General features: G+C 47.7%; 1 protein-coding gene across 2 annotated transcripts in view; it reads left to right on the top strand.

Moving 5' to 3' along the window:
- Positions 1 to 12,854, top strand: part of PLXNA4 (plexin A4) — a 450,712-nt gene that overhangs the window by 349,363 nt on the left and 88,495 nt on the right. For both annotated transcript variants that reach the window (XM_033057624.2, XM_033057622.2), the window contains exon 10: positions 10,923 to 11,123. In XM_033057624.2, the coding sequence (XP_032913515.1) occupies positions 10,923 to 11,123 (201 nt within the window). The remainder of the gene's footprint in view (positions 1 to 10,922; positions 11,124 to 12,854) is intronic.

Consider the following 12,854-nt stretch of genomic DNA (forward strand, 5'->3'; position numbering starts at 1 on the left):
GCCAATCCCAGAGCTCCAAACCCTTTCCTGGCTTGCCAATTATCCCCTCATTTATGCTGGCACCTGTCCATCATTAAGGGGAGTTGAGGTGGAGTTTCTATGGCAACTGCAGGCAGCTTGCTGGGCAAGGCAGGGGCATCAGCAGCCACCCCATGCAGGATCTGCACCCATTTCGTGGCACCTGCAGCACAGGGGGTTGGTGTTTAGCATCTGTTTCACTCTTAGAAGGGTTTCCAAGCACGGGTGATGGAGTTATCTGCTCTGCATCACGTCCAGGGAAGGCAGGGTGATCCAGGAACAGGCTGCAGCTGATGGTTGGGATCCAGCTGTGCCCTGGGACTCCTGGTGGTTTGGCATTTCAGGCTGTGGCATTCCAGCCCACATCCATCATCACAGCACTTTCCCAGAAAAGGAGATGTGTCCTGTAGTGGGTACATCCTCTTCAGAGGGGGTGCTTCAGATAATGAGGAGAGGAAATTAAACACAGAAATTGGAGGCTGGACAAAAAGCTCTCCCTTGTTCAGGGAGTCTTGTTAGAGCACGAAAATGCTGCTCAGAGCTGGTGTCAGAGCCACAGGTTTGATTTCAGCAGATGAGAGTTGTATTTCTGACTCTGGGTTGGCTTGGACATGTTCACCTTTCCGTGCCCCTGATTCCCTCACACCTCTGATTTGGGTAAGCACTTCCAGCTAATAGGTGCTTGTACCATCCTGAGTTCCTGGAGCTGTGATCTCACAGTGAGGGCTGCTCATGAGAAGCCTTTGAGCACGTACAAACAAATGAGACAATTTGCTGTTGTTTGCCAGTCACAGTGACTTGCACTGTGGTGAAGAAGAAGAAGAAAAAGAAGAAAGGTGTGAGTCAGCTTCTGTTATTTTTTGGGTCTCTTTTTGCCATCTCTGAGCCTTTCTGCCCTGCAGTCATCCAGCTGGCAGGGGAAAAGGCTGGTAACTGTTCTATTTCTGCAGGGCTTCAGAGATTTATTAATTCATAGAATCATAGGTTGGTTTGGGTTAGAAAGGACCATAAAGGTAATCTCATTCCACCCCCCTGCCATGTGCAGGGATATCTTCCACTATCCCAGGTTGTTCCAAGCCCTGTCCAACCTGGAGACTGCCAGGGATGGGGCAGCCACAGCTTCTTTGGACAACTTTTGCTACACTCACAGAATAAGCAACTTTTTCTTAGTATATATCTTGTCTATCTAATATCTGATCTATTTCTGATAATTACCATGGTGGATCTTCAGGAAATCTGTCCTGGTGCACAACAGCTCCATCCTTTCTCTCCTCATTGAGACCCCCAACCAAACCACCACAGGAACTGAGAAATGATGGAAAAAGGCTTTTCTGAGAGCAGTGCATCCTACCTTAATGCACATCTTGTTTTCTTAGAGCTCAGCCTCACCTTGTGAGTGACTAATCAAGGACCTGCTCATTGTGATTTCGAGGAGCAGCTCGGGGAGCTTGGATGGAATGAGAGATACAAGACACATCTGACACTCAGTACTGTGTCCCTGCTGTTTTTCATAACAGTTGGGCTGCTCATCTTTGTCATGCAGGATTATCTATCCCACAGGACAGAGTGATCTCAGAATGCAGCAGGGTAGTGTTCATCTGTCCCCGCCAACACAGCATCCTTGAAAAAACACTGGGAAGAGCTTATGTTGTTTTGAAAGCCCAGCTCAGTGCAGGGCTATTGTAATGCCTCAAGTGGCTACAGGGTTTTCTGGCTCTCTGGATTCCTGTCAGGACTGCTGGGATCCCTGTGGCACCCTGCAGTCTGAGGGAGGAAGGACAATTCCCCATTCAGACAGTCCAGGGTGATGTGATGGCTTGGAAGCCGAAAGAATTTCCTTTTCTCCATTGCAGCATCAGCTGCACTCACTGCTTTGGGGCCTGGCCAAGGAGAAACATTCTCAGGATGTTGAGGCTGCAGACAAGAGGTGAGGCTGGAATTGTGTCCTGCCTCTCTTGGAGCATCTCCAGGAGCCCACACCCTCCTTCCCTGCTTTGGCTTGGGTGTTATCTCATGCTGCTGTGGATCCTGGGGAGGAAGAGGATGATAAGAGGGTGATATCGTGGTCCTGACCTTCCCACTGTGGAAGCCAAACTATCACAGCTCCCTGGGCTTCTGTCCTGGTTTCTAAAGGAAGTGGGTTTGCATCAACATGACCTCTGTGCAACCTCCAGCCCATCTGTTCCTCTGTCCCCTCCATTCATTTCCAAACTCACTGACCATTCTTGGCCAAAGTCTGGAGCTCTCAAAGTTCCAGGGAGTCTGGAGCTCTCAGGTTCTCACTGACTCTGTAAAAATGCACAGCTTTAGAGCAGAAATGGACTTTCAGTCCTTCTAGGAAGAGCAACAGCTTGGGCTCAACTCTCTTCAGACCCCAGAAATCTTCATGGGAGAGTGTTGTCATGGGAATGCCTCCCACTCCTGAGGAATTCTTGGTTGGATAATGTCCCTTATGTGTGCCATACCCATTTCTTGGCACTGGTCAATAATGAACTTCACTGAGGAGTGACAGGTCAATGTCATTATCACAGAATCAGAATGATTTGGGTTGGAAGGGATTTTAAAAATCATCTAATTCCAATCCCTCTGCCATGGGGAGGAACATCCATGGAAGTTCTTGTGGACTTCTGGTAGAACTCTCTATAGAAGGAGAGAAGGCTGGCTGGGAAGGGTGCACATTTATATAGGCATAATTAGAGAAGGAATTAATTACTGTTTTATGAGCTGCCTGTGCTCTGCTCCATGCCTTCCACAGCTTTGCAGTTTCCCTGTGTGAGCTGTTTGGAAGAGCTCTCTTTCTTAACCAGGGCTGTCCTTTAACAAAATACAGATTGCCCAAGTAAATACATGGTTTTCTTTTCTCTTCCACACAAACCACCTTCCTCAATGCACAAATTGATATTATTTATGATTTCCAAGCTCAAGAAGCATCAGGACTGAGGCTGCTCACATGTTCCCAGCAGCCACTTTCCAGCGAGCAGATGGACTTCATGACAAAACCATCGACTATTTTTGTCATTAGTCCACTCCCCTAATCCAGTGACCAGAAGGCTCCTGCTCTCTGGATCATTACTTCTCCTTCAGAGAGTGTGTCAAAGCAGCAAAGGGCTGAAAGAAAGCTAATGTTGTGTCTCTATTTAAAAAGGATAAATGTGGTGCTTGGATAATTATGGCAGCCTGACCTTGATCCTCGTGAAATAATGGACCAGCAAAGAAAGACTCTATTAATAAAGAATTAAAGGAGGGGTAAAATCACTAATGTTCATCAGCAGTGATGTGAGGACTGACTTCAGAGGCAGAGCAGTCCTGGGTTAGGATCAAGCTCTCAACAGTCCTGGGTCATTTCCCATTGCCTGGCCTTGGGGAATCACTTTGCTCCCAATCACAGGAGTGGGCAGTGAGCCATGGCAGGGGACGTTGGTTATCTTCATTTAGACCCTGCTTTGGAGCAGCCACTCTCTCTGAACAGCATCACTCATCCCTCACCAGCCTTCACAACACCTTCACAAGGACCCAGGGCACTGAGCTGGTGATCTCCTGTCCATCAGGGAGGAGGGTCCAAGAGAAACCTTGGATGTGCCATCCCTGGCAGTGCCCAAGGCCAGGTTGAAGCACCCTGGGATAGTGGAAGGTGTCCCTGCCCATGGAACAGGATGATCTTTACCATTTCCAACCCAGCCCATGTTATGATCTGCTGGTCTCCCTCCAGCTCTGGTATCTGTGCCCTGATCTGTGCAAGCCACCCCTGAAATGTGCAGCTGCCAGAGGGCACAGAGCTCAAACAGGGACACAAATTCTCCCCAGCCTGGCCACCAGCCTCCAGGCCAACCACCAGAACCCCTTGCAATGCCTGAAGAGAGCTGGAATTTGCTCCTGAGTGCATGGAAGACTCTTAACTAGAAAGGAGCCACCAGAAGTGACAGAGATGCAAGGAGTCAATTATTCCTTTGTTGTCTCTGCAGATGTTTACACTTCCCATAAATCCTGTTGCTTTCTCCTCATCAGCTGCCTTTAAAGTTCGGAGCATTTTCCTCATGTATTATTACTTTTGCTGTGCCAATAAATAAGCACACCATCAATCAAACTAACAACACTGTAAACTTAGGAAGTGCAGATAAAATATATGGTGCATTAAAAAATTCTTTGACCGGGTGAGCTTTTTTTTTCAGAGCTGGTTTGATTGCTGCTGGTGCCGATGTAAATTTGGGAGAAGTATATCCAGAAATTTATGGAGCTTGGATTCCTGCCTACAAGGCATTGACCTGATTCCACTTTATAACATAATAACGTTCCCCAGCGCTGTTTGTGTAAATTTTAAATATCATTTTTACGACGCTAAGAATTAGTGGTATAATAATGTAAACACAGCGTGGACTGTAACTCACCCCTTCTCCTCCTGCACTGGGGATGGAGAGCTCCTTGCTGCTTCCTTCTCCAGACCATCCAGGATCTGTGCAGGAGTTTAAAAGGAGCCAGGTAGGCAGCCCTGGAGCCCTGGGTGTGCAGCAGGGCAGGGTGGTGACCCCGTGTGACTGTGCAGAGGTGTGAGAGACAACTTCAGGAAACAAATTCCAGGCACTCCTTGCTGCCTCTCATTTGTAAAATTACTTTTTTCCTGCATTTTATCCAGGTGAAATCTGATTTCTCCAAAGTCAGTGGAAGGTTAGGGGGTTTTTGCCTCTCTTTTGCTTGTTTCCCCTCTCTTTTTTCTCATTCTTTGCCTTCCTTTTCTTTTTCTTTCCTTGGTCTGTTTTTGTTTCTTTGGGGTTTTTGTTTTTTGGTTTATTTTTTTTTTCTTTTTTCTTTTTTTTTTAATCTAGTTCAATTTACAGAGCATCCAGATGCTGTGGTCTAGCTATCTTTATAAAAACCCAATCCCTGCCTCTCAACTCTTACCCTCTTGACTTGATTACAGCAGAGTGGGCGGGTGAAAAAGCCAGAGGGAGCACGGAGAAAACAGAACATTGCAGCTTGGCAGAGCAGATGAACAAAGGATGTATTTATTTATGTAATATCTGAGTAAATAACATTCTGAGTTTCATTTCTTACGAGGTCCCACAGGGCCTGAGTGAGTCAATCTTGGTCACTTAGATTCACTGTATGGTCATTTTTTTTTCAGGCAAGAGGCCTTGGATAAGGCACAAAGATGATTGCTGGATGAGGAAATGTTGCTTGAAAGGAAAGTCTTAAAAAAACCCTGTAAATTGAGGATAATGGAATGGATTTTAATGGTAGAAGAAAAGAGGAACTGGATGCTTTGAGTAGTGAAGGAATTAGTGCTGGAATGAAGTAATGAAGGAGCAATGAAGGAATGAGTGGTCTATTCCTGAATGGAGGTGACTCCTACTTTTTTGGGAAAGGAAGGGTGAAAATCCATTGCCAAGGGTTGAGTTTATCAGGCCAGTGGTGCCCCCAGTGCCCTCAGCATCAGGTGAGCTTTGGTTTCCTTCTGTAGAAAGTGGAGATCCAGCCCATGCTCACAGGGGTGGTGAGGGAAGGAAAAGCTGGAAAGGTTCCATCCCCTGGATGCTCAGGCTGACAAGAGATGCGCAAGTGGAGAGGAGTGACCCAGGAGAAGGTGGGAGCTGTGGATAAGTGGGGGGTTCATTGCATTAAACCTTCATGGATCTGTTCCCTGCTCCCTGTCATCCAAGGCAGATAAAACTCCTCTGCTGGAAACTGGAAAACACTTTGATGACCCTTTGAATCATAATCCTGGCCAAAAGCAGCCACAGAGAGTGAAACTGTGCAAAATAAGGTTGGAAGAAAACCTGTGCAGCATCACAAGGCTGTGAAACATCCCGACATGCCTTTTCCTAGGAGAGGAACACAGGGTGTTTGGTCATCTCCAGCTTATACTGGGAAACAGCACAGTGAAACCTCCCTGAAATCATAACTGTGGATGCATGAAGCACCACAAAAAAAGCAAACTACAGTAATTTCACGATTATAAGCAGCACCATTTTGACTAAAATTTTGGTCCAAACCCAAAGTGCGGCTTATAATCAGGTGAGGCTTATATGTGGACAAAGAAGGAAAAGTTGCTGTTTTAGTTTGGAGGACAGATGTCTGCTGAGAAAGGCAGGAGCTTCTCTTTGAAATGGAGAATGTAAACCCCCTCCCTCCAAATTATTATAATTTTGAAATCAAGGGGCTTTCAGGCAAAAATATGGGAATAGGAATAACAGTTCTTTACTAGGGAAATTAAAATAGAAATACAGCACTACAAAGAACAAACCCCAAACCCTGACACAGTCAGAGTACAGCCTGACACCCGTCAGGCAGGGTGTTGGCAGCAGTCCCATTCCATGGTGGCTGCATCCTCCTGCAGTGACAGATGTGGCTCAGTTGGAGCAGTGCTCCTGTACAAGGTGCAGTTTCCCTCTAAAGCTCCAGTGGGGATGTGGAGAAATCCGGTTTTCCTCTGGAGTCCAGTGGAGAAAGGGGCTCCCTTAGTGTCCCAAACCCTCTGTTTTTATCTTGGTAAGAAATGTTGGGCTCTTCCCCCTGGCTGGAGCAACTCCCAATGGGATGCAGTAATTTTATCAGTGCCACAGTGGGACTCAATGGCCATGAGCAGAAAATGACTGGCTGGAGGAAGGATGGGTTGTGAAAAGGTAAAGAACAATGCCCTGCCTGGTTTCAATGGATGGCCCATTAGCAGAATATCTGCCGTGGAGATCAGGATCACTGCCCCCACCCTCAACAGATAGTGATAGAATAGATACATTTTATTACACTCTGTATTGTAATGTGCGGCTTATAATCAGGTGCGTCTTGTAATCGTGAAATTACTGTAATTAGTTCAGGGCTAAGACAACACAGCCTCAGAGGGGTCTCCTCGTTTTCTTTAGCAGCAGCCTCACGATGGCTCTCACTGGAGAGTGGCCCAGGCTCAGCTCTGATGAAGGCCAGAACATGTGAGACAAAAGGTCCTCATATTTCTGAGACTTTATTATTTCTGCAAGCAACAACAAAACCCATTTGCAGGCGCTCTATGAGGAGTTATAAATAAAGAAAATTAAACTACCATCGACCCAATGAGTACAGCCCATTTCGTGCAGCGTGTTCGCTGCAAAAGCTCTCTGACTTGGTAATTGGCAAAATTTTGGTGATGTGAGGTGTGCATCGCTGCTGATACCAGTAATTGGCAAGGGTGGAGGATATTATTTTAAATGGAATGACTCATTTGAAAGCGTTCAAGGACTAGAATGAAGCTACACACAGAAAATGAATCAACAATGATTCTCTGGATTGGGAACCAGCTCCCCTTAGAGCCAGGCAAAAGATTTAATTTATTATATATCAAAGGCAAAAAGGGATGGGATTGTGCCTGTCCTTGGTGCAGCTGTTGGCAGTCTACTATTTTATTTCCCCTACATCCTGTGAAAACTATTTTTCCAACCTAGGCAATGTCCACAGCAAAGGAGAAGGGTGAAGAGAAAGTGCCTCCACTGTAAAATGCCCAAAATAATTATTTTTTACAGAGCCTTCTGCTTGGGTGTGCTCTGGTCAGCTTGATGTTTTCCCCTCCAAAGTACAAACCTGGCCAGGCACCCAAAGCTTGACACAGGCTGCAAAATGAGTTCTGTGCTTGAATCTGAACCCAGAGCCTGGTCCAAGCTCTGAGGTTTTATGCAGTACATCACCCAATGAAATTGCCTTTTCCCCTCCCCGTTTCAATTAGAAAGAACATTAGGTCAATCAGATAAAGCCACATTGGGAGGATTTCCTCTTTATGGCGCTTGCCTCTTCAATTATCTATAATGAACTTCCTCACAGCACTGCGAAGCTTTTTATATGCAAACGAACCCTGTTTTGGGGCTGCCTCAATCACGGCTCGTTAATGAACTTGAAACAAGTGTTATCGGGAAGGTTACAGCACCAGTGGTGGAGGGGGACGGGATAAAGCCTCACAAGAAAGACCAGGCTGAGGAGCTGGGATTGGCCTGCAGGTAACAGAGTGGACTATCTCCAGCCTCCATCCCTCAGCCCCATCAGAGGCTTTTCTCTGTGACACACATCAAGTGAAATGCCCACTCCTGGGAAACGGCTGCTGGGCAGCAGATAGGGCTGCCCCACCCTCCTGCCCCACTGATTCCCTCTGCCAGAGCATCTCTGTCTCAGCTCCTGCAGCTGGGGAGAACAAAACGTGCAGAGCCTGTTGCCAGGGGCTTTTCTTGTGCCAGGAGAAAGGGAGGGAGCTGAGGGAGAGACCCCAGGTGATGGGGAAGGGTCAGGGGTGTTGAAGCCATAAGGTCCCAAATGGTGTTTGCATGCTGGTGTGATCAGCACTGAAAACTCTTTAATATAAATCACCTCCTTATTCTGCACTTAGGGGTTTTTATTGGTCTTAAATCAGCCAGAATTATAGATTGTGCCTCACTTTCTTGTGCTGAGTAGCTGCAGGGAGCCTTAATGCTGGTGTGCCATGGTAGAACCATTGAACCCAAGCTTGGGAAGACTTTCCAGATGGTTAAGCCTTGCTCTTTTATCAAGAAAAATGCTTTGGTGACACTTTACCCATCGTGTTTCAGCATGAGGAGTTCCCTGGAGAGGTTTCATCCCAGAACAGAACAGCAGTGAGGACAGGCAGTGCTGGAACAGGGGGCAGCTCCTCAACCCTCCACCCCCCAAGAGTGCAGAGGGTGACAATGACAAAGTTATCCGTGCACTGCAGTACCCCATGAGCACCACATCCAACCCTTCCACCTTCCAGCCAGGTCAATGGATGGCCTGGCAAGCATTGGCAGCACCATCAAGTCAGGCTTTGTGCCAGATTATCTCGGGCAAAGAACCACTGGATCCAGGGTGGTTCAGCTCCACCCAGCTCCAGGGGCTGTCCTGGTTCTGGTGCCAGCCTGGCCAAGGCCAGCTGAAGCCCTTCAGGAGCTCTCAGTTACTCCCACCATGAGCATCACCCTGTAAGTGCAGATGAAAAATCATCTCTCAGTCTGGCACCCCCTTAGGACAGACCCTCAGATCCTCCTGGGCACTGGGGAAGGTTCTGACCTCACTGCAGGGATGCATTGGGTGCTTACTGGATTTTCTCCCTGCCCCTGGCCAGGGATGAGCTCACACTCTCCATGTGATTGTTGGCTCTCATATTTCTGTGCCTGGCTGGTGTAAGTACAGATGTTACATGTCTAATCCATTTCTTTATCTCCCTAAGCTGTTTGCTTCAGTAAGATGCTCCCACCATCTGCTCTAACAAGATCCCAGGCTCTCAATAAGCCATAAACTCCACTTTTGACCCCTCCAGTCCCTTTCCCTATTCTTCTGCCCCAAATCAGTCATTTTCCTCTTGCCCACACCTACAGTTCCCTGTTTCTGCTGGCACCAACTGGACTTGGCTTTAACTTTGGGCAGGACAGGCAAAGGCTGCAGTAATTTCCTAAAGAGCTGTTATCACCCAGAATCCATGAAAGGAACATCTTGAAGTTTTCTGGCTGTGCTATGAAGAAGCAGAGCATGGCTGCTCTAACTAATTAAGCTGTGCTAATTAATGAAAGTTTTAATTCAGCCACCTGTGAGGCAGCTGTGGGTGCTCAGAGCTCACCTGTGTGAGGGATCCATGAAGAGGAACCACATTAGCAACACCCACTTGGCATTTCTCCTTTTCCAGTGGAAAGCTTTTCCAAGGGGTCTCCACGCTTTTTGTTTCTTGGCAGCTGGATCTAGATCTCTGTAATGAATATTTTGTCCTCTTCTGAGCCAAAATAAACTCTCTTTTTAACTACCCTGACTCCATGGGTTCGAACAGGTCTTGCTGGAGCTGTGCCTTTTGTGCAGTGGTGTGTTGGCTGTTGGGCAGTGAGGAATTGTGCTCAGGTTTTTGATTTATTCACTTTTATCATGGCATTGTGACTGGGTTAAGTCTGTGGAGGGAACATGATTGCTTTTCCATTACCTGAACAAACAGAGCAGGTATTAAAAGCACTAGAGGTGGCTTCTCTGGGTCCTGGAGGCAGAAATAAGCCAGGGGAATAGGAAAGGATGGTGTGTGGAAGCAATCCTTCCTCACCTGTTTATCTGAGCCTTCCCAGGAATGCTCCTTAAATAGCTCTGTAATAAACCAAGCCCAGGGAGCTGCAAAGGCTTTGTGACCAGGAGAGCTGAGAAGGTTGGGGAGCACCACAGGACTCCTCTTGAGCCTGGGAAACCCCTGTGCTGACTTGGTGAGTTTTCTGCTGTCAGGTTGTTTGTTTTCTTTGAAAGAGCTGACTAGTAGTTAGTTCTATAAAGTTGTTTATTGTAAAGGTGCATCAGTCTCAAAAGGTAAAAAGTCCTAAGAGTTAAACTCCATGCTAAAAGCTTTTGGCACAGAGTCCCAAACACAAGTAAAATCCTGATTAGGAGTAGAAGCAGCTCCTGGTGCAAAGCCCTGAGAAGGCCAAAATTGCAGAGTGCTGAGCAGAGGCTGCAGCCTGGCACAGAGTCTCGAGAGGCAGATGCTCCCTGGGCTTTTCTTCTTCTGCTCTTCTTTTCCTTCCTTTTCTTATTCTTCATGTGGTGGTAGTGATGATGATGGTGGTGGAGGAAGAGAGAGATCTCACTCCAACACACAGATTCTTATTTACAAATTACCCAGTGAGCTAAAAACACAAAACTGACGCATTTCTTCTTAACCTATTAGAATTCTAGTTTCTTAGTATGAAAGTTTATGTATAATCTACACATATGGTCTATCTGTTCTATCTGAAAAATGTAAGCAATATCCTTACTATATTTTTATTATATCTAAAACTATGATTTGGAGCTCTCAAGGCAGACTTGTTTTTTCAGACTTGTTTTCACCACGGATATCTAGGACTGCTTTTGAGCTCTCACTGGAGCTTGTTGATCTCTCTGAGGAGCTCAGAGGCCTCTGTTTTTCAGACTCCAACATTCTGCTCTCTCCCCAGGACTGCCCCCAGCTGCTGCAGGCTGAGAAGATCCTGGTGCCCGTGGAGGTGATCAAACCCATCACTCTGAAGGCCAAGAACCTGCCCCAGCCCCAGTCTGGCCAGCGGGGCTACGAGTGCATCCTGAGCATCCAGGGCAGCGAGCAGAGGGTGCCAGCCCTGCGGTTCAACAGCTCCAGCGTGCAGTGCCAGAACACCTCGGTGAGCACAGAGGGACACAGCCCTCAGCACTGTCCCCAGGGGAGCTGGGAGGCTGTCACAGCCCTTTTTACTTCATGGAGGGTGCTGGAGCTGGTTAGTCTGGAATAAAGAAGGCTCAAGAGGGGCACAGCACTGTCCCCAAGGGAGCTGGGATCATGTCACAGCCCTTTTTACTTCATTGAGGGTGATGGGGTTGGTTAGTCTAGAATAAAGAAGGCTCAAGAGGGGCACACCACTGTCCCCAAGGGATCTAGGGTGCTGTCACAGCCCTTCTCACCTCATTGAGGGTGCTGGAGTTGGTTGTCTGGAGTAAAGAAGGCTCAAGAGGGACACAGCAAGGGAGCTAGGGTCCTGTCACAGTCCTCACCTCGTTGAGGGTGCTGGAGTTATTTAGTCTAGAGGAAAGAAAGCTCAAGAGGGACACAGCACTGTCCCCAAGGGATCTAGGCTGCTGTCACAGCCCTTCTCACCTCATTGAGGGTGCTGGAGTTATTTAGTGTGGAATAAAGAAGGCTCAAGAAGGACACAGCTGGGGTCCTGTCACAGCCCTTTTTATTTCATTGAGGGCACTGGAGTTGGTTAGTCTGGAGTAAAGAAGGCTCAAGAAGGACACACAGCCCACAGCACTGTCCCCAAGGGATCTAGGGTGCTATTGAGGACACTGGAGTTAGTTGGTCTGGAGTAAAGAAGGCTTAAGAGGGGCACAGCACTGTCCTCAAGGGATCTGGGAGGCTGTCACAGCCCTTTGAGGGTGCTGGAGTTGGTTAGTCTGGAATAAAGAAGGCCCAAGAGGCACACACAGCCCACAGCACTGTCCCCAAGAGAGCTGGGGTCCTCTCACAGCCCTTTTTATTTCATTGAGGGTGCTGGATTTGGTTAGTCTGGAGGAAAGAAGGCTCAAGAAGGACACAGCATTGTCCTCAAGGGATCTGGGAGGCTGTCACAGCCCTTTTTACCTTATTGAGGGTGCTGGAGTTGGTTAGTCTGGAATAAAGAAGGCTCAAGAGGCACACACAGCCCACAGCCCCGTCCCCAAGGGATCTAGGGTGCTGTCACAGTCCTTCTCACCTCTTTGAGGGTGCTGGAGTTATTTAGTCTGGAGGAAAGAATGCTTAAGGGTGACTTTATCACTCTCTAGAATCACCTGGAGGTTTTGGTGAGGCTGGGCCTGGCTTTTCTCCCAGGCAAGGGGAAATGGCCTCAAGTTGTGCCAGAGGAGGTTCAGGTTGGATAGTACAAAACATTTCTTCACTGGTAGAGTGGTTAAACATTGAAATGGGATGAAGGCAGTGGTGGAGTGGCCATCCCTGGAAGTGCTCAGAGGAGATGTAGACATGGCACTTCACAAAAAGTTCAGTGGGCATGGGGGTGCTGAGTCCAAGGCTGGAGTTTGTGATCTTGGGGGTCTTTTCCATGATTCTGTGGTTCCAAACACAGTCAGGAAAAGGTTGGCTGGTAGCTTGAAGCTTCCCTTTTGTCTCCTTGGGCTGGCTCAGTTGTTGCTTCTGCCCCTGGATCCCATCCTCAGGCTGGGCTCAGCCATGACCCACAGGCAATAAGATCAGCTTAACCTGCTCAAATCCCCAGAGCACCACAAAGAGGGGCTCCAGTGGGAGAGGCGTGCACAGCAACATGAGGATGGAGGTTATTTTGGGGCAGTGTGATGCTAAAACCCCATCTATAAATCTGACATGTGCCAGCATGTAATGGGGCAGAAAAAGGGTGAGAACA

The sequence above is a fragment of the Catharus ustulatus genome, chromosome 4 (genome assembly GCF_009819885.2).
Source record: "Catharus ustulatus isolate bCatUst1 chromosome 4, bCatUst1.pri.v2, whole genome shotgun sequence".
NCBI classification, from domain to species: domain Eukaryota; kingdom Metazoa; phylum Chordata; class Aves; order Passeriformes; family Turdidae; genus Catharus; species Catharus ustulatus.